Here is a 21,623-nt window from a genome sequence, read left to right on the forward strand (position 1 = left end):
CAATCTTTTAATTGTTAAATAAAATCGCAAAGAGCAGTGTAAGATTCCATTCAATAATAAATTTGTTAACAGTGCAGCTCAGAGCTTTGTCTGGTCGACAGCATTTAAAAATAAGTGGAATGTGGTGCATCCTTTCTAACTGACATGCATTCATGAACTTCAAATAATATGTGCGGACTACCTGCAAAGGATGCAAATAATTGCCACTACAACTGAAACAGCGCAGCTAAGCAGCGTTTCACACTATTTCTGTGGCACCACAGCCACGCTAATCACATTTAGGTCAAGTCCTAGTTGGAGTCTCAAATATGGGCAGCAGGGGGCGACATTTTGCTCCACTTTTCCTTTGGTCTCTTTTTTTTTTCAGTCCCACAAATTGTTTGAAATGGGATCAACTCTTCAGAGACAAACTAGCTAAGCTAAGAACGTCCACGCCCGTTTTATTCGTCAACAAACTCCGCCATGATGTCATGCACCCAGATGTCGCAATCTTGCTGCGAGGTGTCGACCAGGAAGACGGTCAGCTTCCTGTCCCAGGGGTTCGCCGCTTCTTGCGTTGTCTCCAGCTGCGCCACGAGGGGCTTCTTCTCCACGTGGTTCCTGAAAACGATGGAAGCTTCCTCCGACCACTGCCTCGTCTTCACTCCTGAGGACCGAGACGCTTTGTTTTTTTTTTTTATATATATAAACGGTGGGCGGGCGGACAGGGCCGCCAGGTGGTGCTGAAGTCGGGTTTTGGAATTGAGACTCACCGGCTAGCTGAGCGGTGATTCCCTGGAAGGGCAGCAGTCTGAACTCCTTGTTAAGAGCTCTGAGCTGCGTGCAGGTGACCAACTCGTGCTTCCCGTAGTCCAACTCGTAAACGGACACCAGCCCGTTGCTGAGAACACCCTTCACTAGGACGCGATACCAGCTGCACCCAGAAGGAACGCACACATTCAGCGGGAGCGCAGTCCTGTCACGCCGGACGTGTCACGTGTTTCCATTCACTCACTTGCTCTCCACCTTAGCAGCGTAGATGTGATTCTTCTGAACGTTCAGAGGCCTTTGCTCGGTTTGATTGTAAAAGAGGATCATCTCTCCCATCAGCACGACCAGTTTGTACATATCCTTCCAGGGCTGGAGGACAAAGTGGCCTGGATGACATGCCACTGATACGTACACGTCCATGTTGTTTCCTGGAAGTGACAGAAAAAAAAAAGAAGTCTCATATATATATATATATATATATATATATAAATAAAAGTGTGTATATATATATATATATATAGCAATGTTGATCAATTCATTAATTGCCAAGAACGACTTAAGAAGTCCATTACAATCAAAACATTTGGTGCCAATGACGAGTTATGTCATGTAATTTAGTATTATTTTTTTTATTGTGAGGGTTTGCTCTGATGCAATTGTAAGCAGCTTGAGGAGTGGTAATGAGCCAAACCGCCAGCACAGGGTAGCAGAGCAACATTTTAGATTGGAAATCCCACTTTTTTTTTTTTTGCCAACTGTTTACAGTGGGAGGAGAGACGCTTTATTATCACTGCCCAAATTTTTGTCGAACAATCTAAAGCATACATCCCAACATGGAATATATTTCTAGATGTATATCACAGAGTATGTGTTATGTTACTCCAGTGCTTGTATTTCACTGAACTGATTATTTTGCAGTAAAAATGGTGAATTTCCTGCGATAGAAGTGCCACCAAAATGAGTCCAAACTAAAATCACTGGCCTGATTCCAGGTTTGTCTTCAGTGCAAATGCAGTTCCGAGTCACTGGACTGCATTTAAATAAGGAATTTAAAAATTAATTGAGATGATGACCTGCAGGGGGCAGCGTAAGCAAGGGTGGCAGCTGGAAAGAGGAAGAGGGGACTGACTGAGCCCGAGGTGGGCTGCTGGCGGTTCCTTTGGGTCCGGATGGAACCTTTCTGAGTTGAGGCTTGGCTGCGACCGAGGTTGACTTGGGATTGCCGTTGGTGATGTCACCGCCGCTCGATGTCCTGCTGGACGTGTTGTGTGTGGAGATGTCGATGGAACGGTGAGAATAATGAGACACGCGAAGAAAAAAGGGGAATGACTCAATGAAGGCAAAATGGTTCAAGTTAGTTTTCAGAGGCGTGACGATGACCTGTGGCTCGTCAGGTAGACATCGGGTTGCTGTTTGAAGAGGTCCGACCGGGCCATCTGGTGGTTGAGACTACAAGCTGGGTCGTGGAAGTTCTTGTCAGTGAAGAGGTGAATGTAGACGCATTGTTTGCTTTTGTCCACTTTGGCCACCTTCAAGTGCAAATTTTGTGAGAATTTCTTTTTTTTTATTATTTTTTTTTTTAATGTGGTGACGCACGGACATTTTCAGTAGGCAACGTAAAAACTGAATGACCTTCATGCTGCAGTCGGTGGTGTTGAGAACTTTTTCCCGAAGCCACTGGACAGTATCTGGAGTCCAGGACCCAACGCTGACGGAAAGGTCTGCCAGGCAACACTTGACAGCCTAAACACGGGTTGAGAATGTGCTGAATTGCTTCTTTTGCCTTCTTTTAAATTCATGCCAACCTGTGGCGGGATGGCCACGAGGTCACGGAGGAACTTCTGTGGAATCTCTCGGAGCTCAAACACTTCAACGGAAGCCTGCACTCCCACGTCCAGGAAGAGGATGTCCAACACTCTGCTGCCGTGTAGATTTGTGATCTAAACCCCAAATGGAAACGTTTTCACATCTGCGGCGCGCCAATTTCTTCCTTATAATGTCATCTTACTTCAACGCGGGACCATTTGCCTTTGTACCGAGCCACGCATCCTTTGCCGCAGAACGGCCGGGACACCAAAAGCTCTGACGTTACCTGGGAGAAATATCAATTTCATGACGCGACACATGAAGTGTTTTGTTTTCCTTTCTTTCGCCTGCGCTTTCTTAAAGCCATGTTTACCTAAACACTGAGGCAAAGCTTTAAAGGAGAGCGGTGGCACGGCGCTGCTCGCATCCTAAGTGGCTTGGCCAAGCATCAAATCCAGATTATCAACCTAATCTCAATCTGTCCACTAATTTGAGACACCAACGACACATTCACAAAAGGCTGAAATGTCAGCAGGGAATAAACGCTGAAAAATATGATCGGCGATGTTAACCTGCGAGTGGAAGCACGTCTCCATGCTGTCAAGGATCTGATTGAGTTTGACGAGACCCCTGGAGGGGAGCTGACAGTAGATGGTCCCGTCAGAGCACACGCTGGTGACGCTCACGTTCATGTAAGCGCTGTTCACCTGAGGAATCCAACCAATCAGAGTCTTGAGTGCGCTCTTTCCATCCGGACGGCGTCCGACGTTTACCTGCAAGGGACTGGTGAGGCTTTTGTCCTGCAGAGCTTTCATGCAGGCGGCGTTGATGTTGACGTCGTCGTCCTGCGACGTGTCGTACAACACCATCAACGGCGTCTGACCTCGCTGCAGGATTTCAGCCAAAAGGATGCGGCCGCTCGCCATCGCCTCCAACGTCTTCAGCACGGCGGGCTCCTGATTGAAGGGCTCCAAACCTGGAGACACACGATAAGGAGGAGGGTTGCATTTTCGCTTCTTTATCACCAGTGGCGTAGCGAGACTTTAAATATATATATATATATTTCTAGTATTACTTAGAGTCACATGATGTTATAAAATGTCCACTTTTAGTCTAAAATGCGTCAGGGAAAATAGACCAACGTGGATGGTTCATTTAATGTTCAAATTTTCTGCTGTGGGAGTATATAGACCAGTGCTTCGCAATTATTTTCTGTTACCATCCCCCCCCCACCCCACCCCCCACCCACTCTTCGTCGCAACTATAAACAGCATTTTCGTTGCAAAACAAACCTACACCAAAGATTTAATACTTGCTGCAGACGATAGGTAAGGAGAGCGCCACTGCCAACTACTGGAGTGGAGGTGCAATTACATTTTATTGTAGTACGGCGGGAAAAATGCATGATCCCCAGATTCACACACGCCCCCCCCCCCAGGGGTGAAGGGGGACCACTAATTGAGAAGCATTGATCTATACCAAGGATGAGCGACTGGCAGCAGCCTGTTGGTTCGTTCTGAAATGGAAAAAACATCCCGGAAAAGTACCCACAAGGCAATTATGTCATCATGGGGTGCCAGTGCCACCCCTGTAGCTCCACCAGCACTTTCAACAAGATGATTTTATCTCACCTGCCAGTTTGCTCTTGGTGGCTTGGAAAGGAAGTTTGAAGAACTTCTCGTGCAGCTCAAAAAGTTTGGCTTTACTAACGACTTCCGAGAAGCCGTGATCCACAAAGTGCACCTATAAGGCCACAGAGGGCAATTGAAAATTCTCCAGTCACGTAAACGGACCTGCTCGGAACGACTCGGAAACAAAACACCTTGAGAATCGCTCACCTTAACCTTTTCAGCGACAAGCTCGCACACCTGCGCTCTCAGAACTTCCTCCTCCTCGGTTTTGACAGCCACAAGTTGGCCCGACGATGGGGACGAGCACGCCGTCGACTTGCGCTGGTCCACGTTGTAAAACTCCCGCATTTCATCCTCCATGCGCTCCTGAGCCTGCGAGTAGTTCTCGCCTATGTATCTTCAAAGACAGAAGGAGGACACGGTGAGATCGACAGTATCCTTTGAATCTGCTTCAAAAGGTTGTCGTGTACCTCAAAACGACTTCATTGGTGTTTGTGGCGTCCACCACCAGCACAGACGGATATTCCTCCTTGGGGATCTGCAGAGGAGGAACCGAGGAATCACACTGTCTCCTCCCCGCCTCCTGCTTCACTTTCTGCTCCTCCTCACTGGCCGGCGAGCCTCTGCTGTTACAATTATCGTCTTCTCCGCCGCCGCTCCTCCTGCTCCTCCTGTACATGATGCCCCTCTTGGGGTTGTCGGGCATCGGGTAGTCGACGGTGCAGATGTCGGAGAGGAGGTGAAGGTTTTCAAGGACGTGTGCAGGCAATTTGGTCTGATTAAACAGAAGCAAAACATTTTGAGCGCACCACAAGACATGAATGAAAAGCTTTTTATTTTTGTTTTTTTTCCCACAAACTTTGTAAGTGTCCTGGAAGAGTTTAGGCAGCGCGTGGGCCCACAGGCCGCTGGAATACTTGAGCAGCAGTTCCTCCAGCTTCTGCTTCAGCTCGGGGCTAAGGGAAGCGGGCGAGGAGGGAGGACTGGGGGAGAAAGAGGACATTGACGGCACAGGGTGCGAGCCGGAGCGTGTGAGTTGGGGTCTCGGGTGGTCGGCGGACTGCGAGGGCTTGTCTGGTGGCGAGCTGGAAGACGGGACGCGAGCTGAAGCGGGTGCGGGTGCGGCGGCCTGCTCCTTGGCAGGGTAGAGAAGAAGCTCCGATGGGTTACTGCTGCATGTACGCTCGACCTGGAAGGAAGTGGAACGCGACGATTAGACGAGTCACTGGAGACGGTGGGATTATATTCGCAAAGAGCATACGGTGCAGATGTGTTTCCAGGTCTCCAGGTCTCGGATGGCCTCGGTCGGCAGGTCCTGTTTATAAAGCTCTTTGTAGAGCTGAGGCAGCTTGGACACCCAGAAGCCGTTGCGGTACTGGGACAGGATGTCCTTGATGCAGTTTTGGACCTGCTGAGGGTTGTAGACTTTGCTTTTGCCGGGGTCCAAATTCTCATTTAAATGTGAAGGTTCTAGAGGAGGCCAATATACAAGAGGACATGTCCACAATGTTTAAATGCAGACAGAGGCAACAATGATTGATGATTTATTGCTATTATTACAATCGTCCACGGAAAATTTGAATCAGATGACTTTACGCGTCTCTAAAATATTTTGGACACTGATTTTTATTTGGACTTACTTTCCTAGCACATCAGGTTTTTGAGATGCTTTCCTTTTTTTGTTTAAGTTTGACCTATAACAGTTTGTGCAAGATTTTACCATGCATTGTTATTAATTGCTCGGGAAAAAAAATACATCTTAAATATTTCTGTAGTACATGTCGTTATTATGAAAAACTGATGACTAAATATTCTGAATCAGTGCAACAAAAGAAAATATTATAAAAAAAGTGTTGAGTAGTGTTATCTCTGGCGCAGAGGCGATCAGACTTACGACTAGTCTGTGGGGAGTTTCTGGAAAGGTGAGCCTGTACCTCCTTCCGAAAGCGTGACGGGAGCGTCATCCTCTTTTCCGACCTGGACACGGGACCTCAGTCTTAGTTTTCCAAAAATAGCTAGTACGGGCTGTGTGTCACATCACGAGGAGCCCAAACCTAAAAGTCAGTCCATTTACAGAATCCAGAATAGCATCAACATCAGGTAGCATTTTTTTTTTTGCATTTGTTTCCATCGTGAGGAATTGACTACTTCCTGCGACAAAACCAAATTGAGTTCCTGCACACATGAACGCACACGCGCTACAACATGCCGGCTGTCTCAATGAAAGATCGAGAGGGCTCCATCCATTAGATGTGCTGATTCATTCTGTATTGGTTTAGATGCTTTCATCTACCAGAGAATAGAAGGGGATTAGGAAGGTTTACACCCCTCTACTCTGGGCTCAGGAAACGCGCCAATACACCAGGACGCCCCATTGTGCTGACGAGGGCCAACGGTGATGTCACTTTTTTCCGCGTCAATAGGCAACCGTGGCTGGAACTTATTCCAGAGTGCCACGTGTTTAATGTACCTGTTGGGTGTGTTCTGGTTGGACATCTTCAACTGCTGTGCTGTCGTCCGGCCCTCCATCTGTCCATCCCTCGAGTCCTTGGAGTGTCTGAAGTCACCATGTCCGGAGCCTCGGCTGCCGCCGCCGCCTCCTCGACCGCCACCTCGTCCGCGGTGGCTCGGCTGTCTCAGGGAGGTTTGAGGTTTCGCTGCATGGAGGCACACGTACACGCACACAGGTTGCTGAGACGAGGCAATAACGGATTGCAAGGCGTGTGTCATACAGGAGGTCAACTCTCAACGCAACACTTCGCGTCAATTATTACACGAAATCATTTCCACCAGTCAGTCAAAACTTATTTGAGCAATCCAGGGTGCGGTCTGCCTTTTGCCCACAATCAAGAGTCACCATCATCAATCAATAGATTCTGCTTCCATTTTATCCCATTGACTACATTTTCCAAAGACTTGATAGTCAATCAATCATCCAGGCATGCGTACGTACAGCAAACGTTTAATCCCGCAGACGAGCACCACGTCACCGTCGAGGTCTTATTCTCCCTGAATATCAAAATCGCAGGTGCCGGAGGAGCGACTGAGAGGCTGATGCATGAATCAGCTGTTGTTGTCTCGTGGGGAATTCTCAGGCTCGAAGGCTCACTGTCATGCTTGCTCACTAGCTCCTTTTGAGCCTCACACCAGTATTGTGCTGCGTCTCTCCTTCCTACAATACTCCTCTCCCCTCCACCACCACCAGCAGCATCTGCGACTCCAAGAGTATTCTGCAGAATCACACTCCCTAGCGGAGACGTTGCATCGGGCTGCGGCTATGTGAGCAGCAACTGTAAGTCTCTGGCTGCAAAAGCATTGATATGAAACTCTCACAGAATTTTGAAGCATATTAAATATTGAGTGTGTCACAATTAAAGAATATTGCACCCACTCATGCATTTTAAGTCACACAAAGTCTGCTGTTTTTTTTTTTTTTATCCTGTCAACAAATATCATTCAATAGTCTCAAGAATTGTAAAATAAATAGCTTGGATCTATCATGTTTGTCAAACAAAACGTAAACCTACGAAGACTTGGATTATACCATTAAAGACAAGCAGGGCCGTTGGTTTGACCCTCATCTGGGTGTTCACCATGTGGGGTCGCCCAGTCTTCTTGGATCCACGCTGACGAGCCATCACATTTGCAACATGGGCCGTCTTTTTGTCCACAGAGGCAAAATACACTATCTGGAGACATACAAATGCCCATATGAGTGATGACTGGCTACTTTTATCAACAAGGATGTGATTGGTAAGGTTTTCTAAATCATCTCCAATCGCCATGGATTTGTTTACAGGTAACCTCGCACCTCTCCAGAGCGGCTACGTTCCATGCGGACGACTGAGGGCAAGCTGGCCAGCAGAGTGTCCAGATGGTTGTGTCCCATCTGTTTATGTGGAATCTGTTCACCGGTCAGCTCCTTGTACTCAGACTGCAGACGGGACAGCGACATTCCGCCCTTGTTGGCTTGGAGGATGACCCTCAGCATTTTCTTGACCAGCTCGCCGTCAGACATGATCTAAATGAACCAGTGCAAAATGTTAAGTCAATCAATACATTTGCTGAATTTTGACTTACAGGTACAGTAAAAGAATCAATTTCAACACGTCATCAATTTTGTGAAAGGAAATTCTGTGAAGCTGCAAAGTCAGTAAATTCCACCTGTCAGAAGAATCCTAATTTCTGTCAAACTGCCCACCCAGGGATTAAAAAAAAAAAAAGTACAACACATACTGCGGATTTATAATATACAGTAAATTCGGTCGGCTTGACTTTTGTGAAGACAAGAAATGAAACTTAAAGAATGACGTAACGTGTCACACTCCAGGTCCACGCCCTGCATTCGACACCAAACTATCTGGATGGATTTCAGATTGTTTTTTTTTGTTTGTTTTTTTATATTTATTTTTTTTAATTAGTCACGAATATTTGCTTTTTCACTTCCTCGTTGGCAATGAACCTAGAGAAATTACCGGAGCGTTTAAATGGCACGGAATTTAAAATCTTCCGGCCATAAAAGTACCAAGCCACCTGGGGAGTTGTTCACAAAACCGGAAACGAGCCTATTTTTCCTTCTGATTAAAACCCATGAGCGCGACCAATTTTAGTGCTCTTGCAATACACGTAATTTTATTTTTCCAGTCCCAACAGGAAGTTACATCCTAACCACGCTAGCTTGAAAATACCATCCGTCCAAGAAGACTCGAAAACAAAACCAACAAACAACGCCAAGTTTAGAAAAAGTCACCGTAATTCCCCTTCAAAGTGTTTCGTACCTTTGCCTCGACAATTCCAAGTTTGGCAGCTCAGGTCCAGGCTTTGTCGTGACACGCTTGTCACCACCACGGAGCCGCGCAGCCGGATCTCTGGAGCTCAGACTGGAGCTGCGGAGCCGGTGTGTGTGGCTTCCAAGCCGGACAAGCACAGCCTCTCCTCCGCAGCCTGATTGGTCAGTTCAGCCTGGGCCTCAGTTTGGATCATGACAAGTTGACGCGCAACACATTACTGCAGACGAAAACAACCTCTTGTAGTTTTACTCGAGGAAATGAACACAATCGCAATTATAATGATTTTTGAAGGTTTGAGAGATCGGTACATATTTATTTAACCAAATACGCAAATAAAGCTAATAATGAAACATGAAACACGGAACAGAATATTTTCTATTGCGTTGGACACGATTAGAAGACTATTTAAAAAATGTCAAAAATGCGCGCTGTGCCTCTACTCGCTACAAGGGGGCGCTATTTCAAAACAACCTTTGTGCACGTCAAGCCACCGGAAGACTCGTTTTGTGAGAAATGAAACGGTAATTTTACCATGACATTAAATAACATGGAGTGTCACAGGATTAAAACTAAAATAAATATAAATTATATTATTAACTAAGAAATGCAGCGCCCACAAACTCCAGTTCAGTGATTGACATTCTATACAAGAGGGTGGCGGTCGTGCACAAGAAACGTACCAGCCAAGAACCACAGAAGAAGCGGAGCAAGGGAAAAGACGAAGCAGCAACAAGAAGAATCAACATTCCGAAGAGAAACACTTAAAGGTTGTATTTTTAGCGTGAGTGTGAAGAGGCATCGTGTAAAGCTGATAGTGTCTCGGGTGCCGTTTTGTTTGGCTAATCAAAAAAGGGACCAGCGTTACATTAGCGCTGCTGACATTAGCATAACAAGGATACAAACTGACATAAGAATAGCAGGCGGCTCTGATGGGAAAAATGTCGTTATTGTGGTCGAGCAGAAAAGCCTGATAAACATCCTGATCATTTGTTGGAGGATCGAAAACAGGCAGGACACGGTACTCTCGGAACCGGAGTCCCTTAACGCCTTGCTCCCTCACTTATTTTATTTATTTTGGGTGAAATGATTTTTTAAGCGAGGCAGTCAGCTGACCTAACAGGGCAATAAAATGACACCAAATCCATCATGCATGGATGAGACAGAACGGGAGTGATGTGGATCAACGTGAGATACAATTAATAGTACTCAAGTCCATGACATAATTGTTAGTTATTCTATTAATATGGCTCCCGTTGTTAAATTGTGCTATACAAATAACATTAAATTCCAAGCGCAAAAGAAGGTGGCATCCCCGAGCGACGTCACCAAACCTTTTTCACTCAGCAGCTGTTTGAGTCTCGCCCTCCTTTTCCGGAGTCATCTCCGTGGTGGCGTTTGGTGATGCTCCGCTTAGGCCCCTCCTTTCAATGCTCGCCCTTTTCTGGAAAGGAAAATCATTATGAAGGAAAAAAAACAACACTTGAGTTGAGAAGTTTTGGGATTCGTGGAACTTTAGTTTGGATTTTGTTGAATTGTAATTATCATGGCTATGAACAGGAGACATTCATATACGCCTATGGTAAGTAGCTAGAGTACGTAAAATCAGTCTTGACTAAAATAATGCATTTTTGAAATTCAGATATTTCATTGGGGACACTCACCGTATTGTGTGACTCACCTCGCTGTCTTCATGTTGACAAACGTGTGCGTTTGAGAAAATTAAGCACCTTTTACCAAAGTGTATAATGCTGAACTCTGTATTAGCTCCTGCTCGTATGAAGAAACCTCTTTTGTATCCCTTTTTCTCCCCTGTGGTGAGAACCATTAGGCGGCATGCGATAACATGACCTGCTTAGTTTTCAATGGGGTTCTTTGTGTGAGCTGAGGCAAGTAAAAGACAAGATTTTATGCAACATGTGATTGGGAAGTGATATTCTCAGATATTTTTTCTAACCCAAAGTTCGAAGAAAATGGATCCAAATGATTTAAAATAATATGAAACTGACCACGATCATAAATATCTAAGGATGCATATTAACTACATTGGTGTCTTTTTTTTTTCCACAATCCACCAGCTAACCACCCCATTGATAAGCAGGATGAGCAGCGGGGGAACTGTGGAAAGTGGAAAACCCCCAAAGGTAATTTGCAAATATTGACAGGAAGAAGATTTCAATGGTAAAAGTAAGTGTTTGATTGAAATACCTGCCCCCTTCCATCTAGATTGGTTCTGTAGTGGAATTGTTGGGAAAAGGTCAACGTGGCACTGTCGCCTTCATTGGAGCAACCTTCTTTGCCCCTGGGAAATGGGTGGGTGTCATCCTCAACGAACCCAAAGGCAAGAATGACGGCTCCGTGCAGGGCAAACGCTACTTCACCTGTGAGGAGAACCATGGAATATTTGTCAAACAGACTCAGGTTTGTGAGATGTCAAGTACAATTCGCACAAGCAGCAATTTGTGATTTTGGACAAATACTTTGTCATGCGTTTGCATCGCTCCGTATGCTCCACGTGTAGCTCCAAGTGGTCGATGACGGCTCAAGTGCAACATCTCCAGACACTCCTGAGTCTGGCGCTTCCAGCATCCCCAGACAAAAAGGTGCCCATTTTGTGCATTGCATGCACTTAATCACAGCGCCTTAAAAGTGATAAAACAATCTCATGAAATATGACTGTGTTCCACCAGATATACCAGAGACTCCCAAAACAGCGAAACAGGTATGCCACCAGTATTCAGAGCAAGATTTAGAAATTATTCTTAAATAAACACAAAACAGCTGTTTTCATCACCCCCTCCTTAAATCCTTTTTTCCCCCCAGGCACCTATAAGCGCAAAGAAGGTAGAAATGTTCATGATAGTCTTGTTTTTGTGGTTTGCTTTCTGTTAACACCACTCGCATAACTATTAACATTCTTCATCTCCTCCCTCCCCCAAAAAAAAGCATTGGTATTGCATACAAGGCTACAAAAACACATTTTTCTTTGGTCATTCACTCTTGCGCCGAACTACATTGTTTTTGCATGTGCACTTTCTGTTGCAATTTTTTTTTTGTGAAAGCATGCACACATGTGCGAGGTTGTGAGGCACTAACAGTTGCATGAGGTGACATGTTCCTGTTCTTCTATTGCTCTAAGTGGGGCTTTAAATAAAATAAATACAAAAAAAACTATTAACAGTCAACATGCACTCACCTGGTTTGCTATTCCTGTGTTGCTAATCTCTTATCTTGCGACGCTGGCTGTGTGCGTGCATTCCTACTCTCCTCCAGTCCTCTACCCGTCGTTCTGTCAAGGTGAGATAATGGTCAAAGTTGATCTTTTCATATAAAAAAAAAAAAAGTTTTAAGGGGCGGAAAGGGCACTGATTCTGTACACGACACAAATCTGTTTCCATGATGGTTACGTGTAGTAACACGTTCTTTATGATCGTACTCTGGCAGTGGCGTACGCCAAAGCGTCTGGCATCAGCCATCTCGCTCCCCTCTCTCTTGATGCGCCCCCCGGGCCGCTCCAGTCTGCCGCTCATGGTATGCGCCGCCACGTCACGGATCACAGGAAGTGGTGAAACGTGTGCTCCATGAACACGGGTGCATTTGGCCTGTTTGGCTCGGAGATGGGATTTACTTGATGAGCTCATTGAGAGGAAACACACGGGGGGTGAAATGCTTGGTCTCTCCATATAAAATTAAAGACAGCAGTGATGTTTTCCTCCCCACACCTTCTTGTCAGGCGTCTCGTGAGAATCTGTCATCTGGCGATGTCCATGACGTGGGCCTATCGCCCCACCAGGATGCGCTGGGCACTCCCATTACTCCTCAGCTTGGTGGGACGCTGACAGAGGGAACTCCAACTTCAGCGCTAGCTACTCCCAGCAAGGTGGGTCATTATTTTGAGAGGGAGAATTCTGTTAACCAACATTTGTGTGGATGATACACTGCCAGTCAAACGAACCTATCATTTTCAATTCAATGTGTTTTCATTTACGATTATTAAAAAAAAAAAAAATGATCCTAACAATTTATTTACGCCAAGTCTTGAAGTAAGAATAAGTCCAACCTACTACATCTTCTGACCCCAGGAGGAGGAATCCCTCCGTGCGCAGGTCAAAGACCTGGAGGAGAAGCTGGAGACGCTGAAATCGAAGCGCATGGACGACAAGGCCAAGCTGAAAGAGTTGGAGAAACACAAGATCCAACTGGAGCAGCTGCATGAGTGGAAGACCAAAATGCAGGAGCAGCAGGCCGAGCTTCAGAAAAATCTCAAAGAAGCCAAGAGGGTAACATCACTTTGTCCAAATAACAGTTCCGTTCCGGGAGTAAACGTGAGAATGTGAATTGCCCAACCTGAGCGTATTCACCAAACGTGCGTCGTCCAGGAAGCACGTGACGCTCAGGAGGCGAAGGACCGCTACATGGAGGAGATGTCGGACACAGCCGACGCCATCGAAATGGCCACTCTGGATAAAGAGATGGCTGAAGAGCGAGCAGAGTCGCTGCAGGTGGAGGTGGAAACGCTCAAGGAGAAAGTGGAGGAGCTGTCCATGGACCTGGAGATCCTTAGACATGACATTTCAGAGAAAGGTCAGTTTCTCTACTCGCTTATCTAACAAATGTCTCGTCGCCGACTGACGTGAAAGCACCGTGGTCTGCGTCTTGGTTTCCCCGGCAGGCTCAGATGGTGCCGCCTCCAGTTATCACGTGAAACAGATAGAGGAGCAGAACAGCAAACTGAAGGAGGCCTTGGTCAGGTGAGTCGATACAAAGAACAAAATCTGAGACCGTCTTTTTGAATTTTGTTTTTTCCCACTCGCAGGATGCGTGACCTGTCTGCCTCTGAGAAACAGGAGCATGTAAAGCTGCAGAAGCAAATGGAGAAGAAGAACGCAGAGATGGAGACGCTGAGGGCTCAGAAAGAAAAACTGCAGGAGGAAGTCAAGCAGGCTGAGACTACAGTGGATGAACTGAAAGAGCAGGTGACGCTCACACAGCGATTCCAAAATGCAAAAGCTTTCCCAGTCTGAGTGTCCGTTCCGTGTGCCAGGTGGACGCCGCCCTGGGATCAGAGGAGATGGTTGAGACTCTGACAGAGAGGAACCTCGACTTGGAGGAGAAAGTCAGAGAGCTGAGAGAAACCGTTACCGATCTGGTCAGTCTGGCTTCACGCTTATTAGTCGCAGCCGCTGTCGTTCAGTCACAGGTGATCTTTCCGCTTCCGCAGGAGGCGATCAACGAAATGAACGACGAGCTACAGGAAAACGCCAGGGAGACGGAAATGGAGCTGAGGGAGCAGCTGGACCTGAGTGGCGCCAAGGTCCGGGAGGCCGACAAGAGGGTGGAGGCCGCTCAGGAGACGGTGGCTGATTACCAGCAGACCATCAACAAATACCGAGAGCTCACCAACAGACTGCAGGTGGGGGCGCGTCTCGGATCGGTGCGGGTGTTGCCCCGTGGATGCTCCGAGCTTGATTTTGCTTTCGTACAAATCAGGAGGCCAACAAAGAGCTCATGACCCAGCAGAATGAAAGTAGCGAGCAAGTGCAGCAGCCTCCTGCAGAGCTGTTTGACTTCAAGATCAAGTTCGCAGAAACAAAGGCGTACGCCAAGGTAGGTGAAGGACAGTGGTTCTTCCACGACAGTCATGCTAAAAAAAAATAAAAATTAAAAATTGTGCACGTCTTTCAGGCCATCGAGATGGAGCTGAGGAAAATGGAAGTGGCTCAGCTCAACCGTGAGGTGTCTCTGCTCACCTCCTTCATGCCGGAATCTTTCCTTCGTCACGGTGGAGACCACGACTGCATCCTGGTGCTCCTGCTCATCCCCAGGATCATTTGCAAGGTGCGAGGCCATTTCAGAGCAGCGTACCCATGCGCTGTTGCTGTGTCCGTCCGGTTGCTGTAGCATACGCTCTTGTCCCCCATAGGCCGAGCTCATCAGCAAACAAGCGCAGGAGAAGTTCGACTTGAACGGGAACCTGGCCCAAGGCTCGACACTCAAAGGTCCTCCAGGAGAACAACGCAGTTTTGCCTCCGGACTCGTCTACTCCCTTAGCTTGCTGCAGGCTACCTTGCACAAATATGAACAGTAAGTAGTCACGTCACAAATTTCGGCATCAACAGAAACCACTTATTAAAGGAGTCTGTCCGGTTTGGTTCCAGGGCTTTGAATATGTGCTCAGTGGAGGTTTTTAAGCGCATGGGCACGCTCTACTCCGAAATGAGCTTTCACGAGCGCTCTCTGGATTATTTCATCGACCTGTTGCACAAAGACCAGTTGGACGAGACTGTTCAGGTGGAACCGCTGACCAAGGCCATCAAGTATTACCAGGTAATAGGGTTGGGTATCGATTAGCAAGATTTCCTAAACTGATTCGATTTGATTAGATTCACAAGGGCCCGATTCGATTCACAAAATAAAATAATTCCAACCACAGGGCAGGGTGTGGGTTTACGTATATCATATATAAATATATACATGTGGGTTTTCGAACACCATTGAACCAGGGTTCTGAATCCAAGTTCGATTCTTAAAAAGAAAAAAAAAAATCTACACACAGTGTAGAAAATATAATCGCTATCAAGCTATTATGTTTGTTTTATATCCTCAAATCAATTTTCTTCTATTTCTCAAAGTATCTTTTTACTCGTTAAAATATCCATGAACATGATAAAAAAGCTCCTCACGGCAATAAACGCGCACGTAACTTGTTAGATACTGTTATGAGTGATCATTGTTTGATATGATTTTCACGGCAGATTGCTTCATTTGATCACAATCCTGACCTGACTATATACAGTATTAGAGGTATGCGCCTCCTTGTGGTGGAATGAGGCATTACCTCTAAAAAGTATAAACACGTTTTCCAACTATACATTTTATGCGGCTTACATACCGATTTTAGGGTTTTATGAATCGATATCAGGCTACCAAATGGTGTATCTATTACAATTGATAAATCTGTTTTTTTTAATCCAATACCTCTGGCAGTTAACAGAACACGCGCTACATTTCAGAAGTGTCCTCCTCTTCGACAATCAAATCTTACCGCGACAGTTTTACTGTGTCCTCTAGCAATTGTACAGTGTTCATCTGGCAGACCACAAAGAGGACTGCACCGTGCAGCTATCGGACCACATTAAGGTACCGGTCTTTCTTTAGTGTTGCAGTTTCAGATGTGATCCATGAAAGAAATCCTACAAGGGATTTAATTGACCTTTCTGACCCTCAGTTTACCCAGAGTGCCCTGGACTGCATGGGAGTGGAAGTTGCCCGTCTGCGTGCGTTCCTCGCCACTGGTCAGCAGAGCTCCACGCTGGTTGTTCTCCTGAAGGACCTGGACACATCCTGCTCAGACATCAAGCAGTTTTGTAAGAAAATCCGCCGCCGGATGCCTGGAACAGAAGCCGTCGGTGCGCCAGCTGCTCTCAATTTTGGAACACAAGTAACAACATACACGGAGTAAACTCAAATGGGGCTTAATTCCAATAAATAATCAAGCAGAAATGTGGCCATCAGGTGTCTGAGGCGCTAACCGAGTGCAGACGGCAGCTGACCCGCGTGGTGGCTGTGCTCCAAGAGGTGGCGGCAGCCGGAGCTCAGATGGTGGCACCGCTGCCTGAACAGGAAGGACTGAATGCGCTCAAATTGGAGGACTCGGCATGCCAGGCGGTGGAGCAGGTTGGGAAGCATCTGAAATGTTCCATTTGGCTCAAATGCAACCAGGTAGTGCGTTAAAGGTTTTTTTGACCTTCACATAGGTGTATGGCGCTCATGGTCTTAATGGCACCGAGTGCCTGCGTCAGTCTTGCAGTGCTATTGTTGCTACTATGAACAAGATGGCCACCGCCATGCAGGAAGGAGAGTACGATGCAGACAGGCCACAGGCAAAGGTACTTGTGTCTTTCTTTTGTTCATGAATCAGGAATATTGTAGTCAATTTTTTTGGTGCTGCGATTGTAACCTCAGAGTCCTCCAGTGGAAACGAGAGCAGCCACAGTTAGAGCGGAGATGACTGATGCGGAGGGCCTTGGAGTGAAGCTGGAGGACAGAGAAGCCGTCATCAAGGAGCTCAAGAAGTCCCTCAAGATCAAGGTGAGGCCAGGTAGAAATGGCTCGTTTTGGGCGTTCAACGTCGAGAATCAATGTTCCTTTCTTGCAGGGAGAAGAGCTGAGCGAGGCCAATGTCCGTCTGAGCCTGCTGGAGAAGAAGCTGGACACGTCTACCAAGGATGCGGATGAGCGCGTGGAGAAGATCCAGACCAAACTGGACAAGAACCTCGACTTGCTGAAGAAGAAAGAAAAGTGAGATGGATGATCATTTCTCTCGTGTGCTCAGCATCTCACTTACGCTCCTTTTTTCCCCCCAAACGCAGGGAATTCGAAGAGACGATGGATGCTCTGCAAGCTGACATCGACCAGTTGGAAGCGGAGAAAGCCGAGCTGAAACTGCGCATCACTAACCAATCAAATATGACCATCGAGGGCTTGCGAGGTGTGCCTGCTTCCGGAATAGCCTCCGTAGTTCAAGGGCCGGCAGGAGGTACATTTTTAAAAGAGCCGAGCCGAAGGCTGCATTATTTCACCTCGGGATCAATGTGACCGTCTCCTCACCCACGGTCGGTATGTCGCAATCCCTGGCAGGCCCGATGCAAGTGGGGGACTCTCCCCTCCTCCAGCAGCAGCTTGAAGCTCAGAGACTGGGCATTAAACACCTCAAGACAGAAAACATCAGACTTAAGGTGTCCTGGTAGAAGAAAGAAAAAGAGTTATTTTTCTGGTGGGTGGGAATGCATCTTGTGTGGGCTTGACCAAGACGTGCGTTTGCCATCCAGGCCGAGAAGATGAGTGCCCAGCTGGCCTCCCTGCCTCCATTGTGCCCGGCCAAACTGCCCCAAGTGTCCAAAGAGAGCTCCATGCCACCCGAGGGACTCAATATGGGCATCTACCGCCGCACAGACCAGCTGCTGGCCACCCTACTCAAGCTGAGCGCCGAAGTCAAAGTGGTGGACATCACCGGGAAGACGTCAGGTGCGCGAACGGATCCCATTTTGTTTTTCCCCCTTATCTTCCCAACTTTAACATTTTCTTCCTATAGTCAGCGCCAGCGCCCAGCTGCTGGAGCAAACCACCCGACTGCACAACCTCAGCAACGCTCTATCCAAACTCAAGGTGTATATATAAAAAAAATTTTTTAAAAAGTTGCTCGCGCAACACTTGAATGTGCATCTGAATATTTATTTTCTTCTAGGGTGAAGTAGCTGAACATATTGTGTCCAATCAACATGGAGCAAAAGCTACTTCCGACTTTGCGACTTTCCCAGTCTCTTCTTTCGTCAAGGTGAAATGGAAAAAAAAAAAAACTCGCACACTTAGACGCATGAATAAATCATCATGTTGTCTCCTCTTAGGCAAAGGAAGAGAAGAAGGGTGGGACAGTGTTTGTCGGTCGTGTCGCCATCCCTTGCACTCGTGGACAAGAGCAAGTCCACCGGCTGGTCCTGTCGCAGCAGCAACTACAACAAGTGCATCGCCTCCTCATGGGCTGAGGCAGCTTCCGATTCCGACTTTAAATTTTTTGTACGCTTAAGACACGATTAGCACTAATGAAGACATGATCATTTGGACATGCCCCAAATGATTGCACACGTCAACATATTTTCACTCTTTCACTTTACGGTGGAATATTCGATCATTTGGCATTTGTACTCCACTTGCAGCAAATACACTCCCCTTGTTGTATGTTCAATTTCTCTAATAAAAAGCAAATGCTTGTTCAACAGACGAGTTAAAGTTCTAGTGTCTGCTTCTGCTGCACCTTTAAAAAATTATATATATAATGGGAGTTAACATTCTTCATTATAATTCCATTTGTAATATGTATAGTATTCAATTCACTTGGTGGTACTTGTCTGTTATGACCTGTAAGAATGAAACGGTGTCACACTTTAAACTTGATCTTTAATGCCAAGACTCCTGTTTTAAAATTAACTATGAACTTTAAACGGTCAATTAACGGTCAAAATGCAATTGTTCATTCTTTAAAAAGTAAGTATTATTTTCATCTGGTTTGCAAAGATAATTTGGGTTGGAATCGCTGCCGTTTTGCTCTTGATTTTGAATAGCCGTTCATCTCATTAATCGTCGATATGTAAAAAAGATTAAATAAGCGTCTTTTTTTGTTGTTAAATATGCCATGGTGACACTGCACAACCTCACAGCCATATACTATGCATAAAACAAAAGAAAAACCTTAAGCTTTAAGAGCAACTTTAATAAAAAAATATTGAAAATATAAAACTTACATTAAGAATTCAATATCAGTGAACAATGCGTGTGTACTGACCCTCAAAAACGAACATTGACGCTCCTTGCGGAGAACCACACCTTCACGAGTGACATTTAAACACAGATAAAAGGAAAAAAAAAAGGTCACCCTCGTAGGAGTCTAGTAATGGTAGTTGGGCCTGTGATGAGCGTATGGCATGTAGTGGTATCTGGTGCGCCTCGTCCTCATCACGTATGACCCGTTGTAATCTGCAACATGCACAACACAAACTGTTGAGTGCACACGGGTTTGGCACACAGCACGAGAATGTCAGGAAAAAGCAGAACGCACCATTTGGAGAGGAGCCATGACGAGGGTAAGGTGTGTGGTAAGTCGCATCCCTGTATGGCGGTTCGTGAGCTTCAAACCTCGTAAAGCCACCGTGGCGAGGACGAGGCGTCCAGGCGATTCTTTGAAGCCTCACTGTGGAATAGCAAACGTACATTTTAGAACAACACACAAACTAACAGCTGCTTTGACTTCAACGTGCATCTTACCAACACGTGCATCACTTTCCATGCCGTGTTTTTGAGTAACACAATAATCCGCTGAATGAAAAAAGTAGAGAGCGTCAGCATTGAAGAAAAAAAAGCAGCCGTCCTTTGCAATGTGTCGTTGTTGTCACCCAGAGAGCAAAGTGGCAGCTCCACGCCCCAGGCGTCTGCGGCGTGCAGCGACAGCAGTGTGCTTATTCGCCGGTGGGCCAGGGCGTTCCAGTGGATGCCGTCGCTGGTGCGATGCTGCAGGGAGATGCGGAAGTGGAAGTGGAGGTCCAACACGTCCACCTTGTAGGCTTCAGCCAGGACTCCGCTGTAGAAGTTGGCTTTGATCACGTCATCCCGCACATGGGACGCCTTGTGAGAGATCTGCTTTCGGAGCAGAGCGACAATACTGAATGCCCTCACTCGATTGAAAAGAAAATCATATTTGATATGATGTAAGCAAAATGTTTAGTGGATTTTTTATTTTTTTTTACTGCTATGAACGGGCAAAGCCACCGTACTGTACCTCAGGAACCAAGAACCCTCCTCTGATGCGCTCTCCAAGGGGCATGGTGAGGTTCCATATGATCAAGCTTTCCTCTGGCAGGATCCCGAGCAGTTCTTCAAAGAATCTACTGAGGTTATCCTTGTACCTGTGCACCCATTTTGAATTGTACCTACAAGGAGGGTCGGGTAAAGCCAAGTAGCAGCATAAGTGAGACATTTAAAACCAAACTGAACTATTAGAAGTGAAAAAAGAAAAATCGGATGAGCAATCACCTGAAGGATAAGCTCTGATTTACCTTGAAATGTCCCAAACACAGGAATTGACGATGACCAAATCTGGTTTCAACCCATGACGGAAGTCTTCCATGATGCTTTTCATGTAGTCCGAGTAGATCCGCGTCACAAAATAAAAGCGGACCAAGTGGTGGGGGGACTGGTACTGCCGGACCTCCCGGTATCCTGTCCCATTGTGCATGAAGCTCAGGCAACCTCCCTCCACCAGACAGTCTTGCTCAAAGCTCATCTCACCCTGCAGAAAGATGACAGGAGGTGAGAGAGCAACCGGAAACAGCACAAATTGTATATTATTCGAACAGGAATCTCTCCAGATCACTTGCCCTTCTTTTAAGTTGTGCCGTGTGGAGGAATTCATCCTTCTGTAGAAGCATGACAAGGTCTTTGTAAACAGACCGCTGAACTGATGATAGAGAGAGAATCATTCATTAGGGCCAGAAAGCGACACATTATTCAACGTTTCTTTCTGGTTTTGACTCCAAAGTAAAAGGAAAGGCCTGCCAGTCCTGCATGGGCTTTTTTTTTGCAACACATTTTACATGTGAGGAAGCATAAGTCACATAAGTAAAACACTTACTAGAGTCTCCCAACACAACAATAAATTTGTTGTGGAAAAGCTGACTGACGTGCTGGTGGCTCACAAACTTCATTTCTTCACTCTTTATTGTCAAACAAAAAATAAATGGAATCTGTTTCAATAGAATGTTTTTAATAAATTTAATATTCATAAAAAAAATATGACTTATGAATATTAGTCGCTAATGCTAATGCTAACTTGGTAACAATTATTGGTGAGGGGAGGGAAAAGCGAACTTTACCTTCCTTTAGCTTCGTAGTTCCTTCTTTCCAGTTTAATTAATCCGGCACGACAGTTTATTGTCGTACCACCGTCAAACTGACGTCGACTTAACACAAAATGTTGCCAATGTCACTTTTGTTTTTGGTGTTTGTTTTTAAATTAATCGAAATACGACCGCAGGTGCGACTGTGATTGGAGAATTGGGCTGACGAGAGAGGCGTTCAGGCGGCCTTGGAAATCACA

The 21,623-nt window shown here is 46.2% G+C and overlaps 3 protein-coding genes across 6 annotated transcripts; 1 reads left to right on the forward strand and 2 right to left on the reverse strand.

Moving 5' to 3' along the window:
* Positions 1-440: 440 nt before the first annotated feature.
* Positions 441-10,376, reverse strand: tdrd7b (tudor domain containing 7 b). 2 transcript variants are annotated; one of them, XM_088292583.1, is made up of 21 exons: positions 10,309-10,376; positions 8,966-9,194; positions 7,999-8,208; positions 7,732-7,876; positions 6,658-6,844; positions 6,082-6,164; positions 5,449-5,657; positions 5,047-5,376; positions 4,658-4,962; positions 4,395-4,584; positions 4,188-4,299; positions 3,330-3,532; positions 3,129-3,263; positions 2,759-2,842; positions 2,556-2,690; positions 2,383-2,493; positions 2,131-2,279; positions 1,824-2,002; positions 995-1,178; positions 753-913; positions 441-646 (listed from the first exon to the last, which is right to left on the reverse strand). In XM_088292583.1, exons 3-21 carry the CDS (start codon positions 8,203-8,205, stop codon positions 441-443), a joined length of 3,315 nt encoding a protein of 1,104 aa, XP_088148709.1. In that variant the 5' UTR covers positions 8,206-8,208; positions 8,966-9,194; positions 10,309-10,376. The 2 variants fall into 2 exon arrangements, with proteins under 2 accessions (XP_088148709.1, XP_088148708.1); XM_088292582.1 differs by having other exon boundaries at positions 1,824-2,005.
* LOC148339131 (dynactin subunit 1-like) lies at positions 9,480-18,754 on the forward strand. 3 transcript variants are annotated; one of them, XM_088292579.1, is made up of 31 exons: positions 9,480-9,744; positions 11,053-11,118; positions 11,201-11,395; positions 11,496-11,577; positions 11,665-11,696; positions 11,798-11,818; positions 12,248-12,271; positions 12,419-12,505; positions 12,708-12,854; positions 13,057-13,254; positions 13,354-13,558; positions 13,647-13,725; positions 13,791-13,950; positions 14,019-14,123; positions 14,196-14,387; positions 14,465-14,581; positions 14,660-14,812; positions 14,898-15,058; positions 15,133-15,301; positions 16,046-16,114; positions 16,203-16,415; positions 16,490-16,651; positions 16,732-16,863; positions 16,940-17,065; positions 17,133-17,275; positions 17,347-17,513; positions 17,615-17,712; positions 17,806-18,001; positions 18,069-18,142; positions 18,222-18,311; positions 18,382-18,754. In XM_088292579.1, exons 2-31 carry the CDS (start codon positions 11,077-11,079, stop codon positions 18,517-18,519), a joined length of 3,777 nt encoding a protein of 1,258 aa, XP_088148705.1. In that variant the 5' UTR covers positions 9,480-9,744; positions 11,053-11,076; the 3' UTR covers positions 18,520-18,754. The 3 variants fall into 3 exon arrangements, with proteins under 3 accessions (XP_088148705.1, XP_088148706.1, XP_088148707.1); XM_088292580.1 differs by lacking the exons at positions 12,248-12,271; positions 12,419-12,505; XM_088292581.1 differs by lacking the exons at positions 11,798-11,818; positions 12,248-12,271; positions 12,419-12,505.
* Positions 18,755-19,223: 469 nt separating this feature from the next.
* Positions 19,224-21,604, reverse strand: fam113 (family with sequence similarity 113). The gene is made up of 9 exons (XM_088294308.1): positions 21,400-21,604; positions 21,159-21,240; positions 20,905-20,984; positions 20,584-20,816; positions 20,307-20,457; positions 19,924-20,164; positions 19,796-19,846; positions 19,590-19,721; positions 19,224-19,507 (listed from the first exon to the last, which is right to left on the reverse strand). The coding sequence occupies exons 2-9, from the start codon at positions 21,229-21,231 to the stop codon at positions 19,419-19,421; spliced, it is 1,050 nt and encodes a 349-aa protein (XP_088150434.1). The 5' UTR covers positions 21,232-21,240; positions 21,400-21,604; the 3' UTR covers positions 19,224-19,418.
* Positions 21,605-21,623: the final 19 nt, after the last annotated feature.

This window comes from Idiotropiscis lumnitzeri, chromosome 4 (assembly GCF_059441095.1).
Source record: "Idiotropiscis lumnitzeri isolate Australia: NSW breed Sydney's pygmy pipehorse chromosome 4, RoL_Ilum_1.0, whole genome shotgun sequence".
NCBI classification, from domain to species: domain Eukaryota; kingdom Metazoa; phylum Chordata; class Actinopteri; order Syngnathiformes; family Syngnathidae; genus Idiotropiscis; species Idiotropiscis lumnitzeri.

Coding starts and splice junctions, on each gene's coding strand:
- tdrd7b (XM_088292582.1), bottom strand. CDS start 8,205: ATGTCTGACGGCGAGCTGGTCAAGAAAATGCTGAGGGTCATCCTCCAA. Junction 2,843..3,128: donor AGACGTGCTTCCACTCGCAG/GTTAACATCGCC, acceptor TATTTCTCCCAG/GTAACGTCAGAGCTTTTGGT. Junction 2,691..2,758: donor GCAAATGGTCCCGCGTTGAA/GTAAGATGACAT, acceptor TTTGGGGTTTAG/ATCACAAATCTACACGGCAG.
- LOC148339131 (XM_088292579.1), top strand. CDS start 11,077: ATGAGCAGCGGGGGAACTGTGGAAAGTGGAAAACCCCCAAAG. Junction 11,119..11,200: donor AAAGTGGAAAACCCCCAAAG/GTAATTTGCAAA, acceptor CCTTCCATCTAG/ATTGGTTCTGTAGTGGAATT. Junction 18,002..18,068: donor CATCACCGGGAAGACGTCAG/GTGCGCGAACGG, acceptor TTCTTCCTATAG/TCAGCGCCAGCGCCCAGCTG.
- fam113 (XM_088294308.1), bottom strand. CDS start 21,231: ATGAAGTTTGTGAGCCACCAGCACGTCAGTCAGCTTTTCCACAACAAA. Junction 20,458..20,583: donor TGTGTTTGGGACATTTCAAG/GTAAATCAGAGC, acceptor CCCTCCTTGTAG/GTACAATTCAAAATGGGTGC. Junction 19,847..19,923: donor GCTGCCACTTTGCTCTCTGG/GTGACAACAACG, acceptor TTTTTCATTCAG/CGGATTATTGTGTTACTCAA.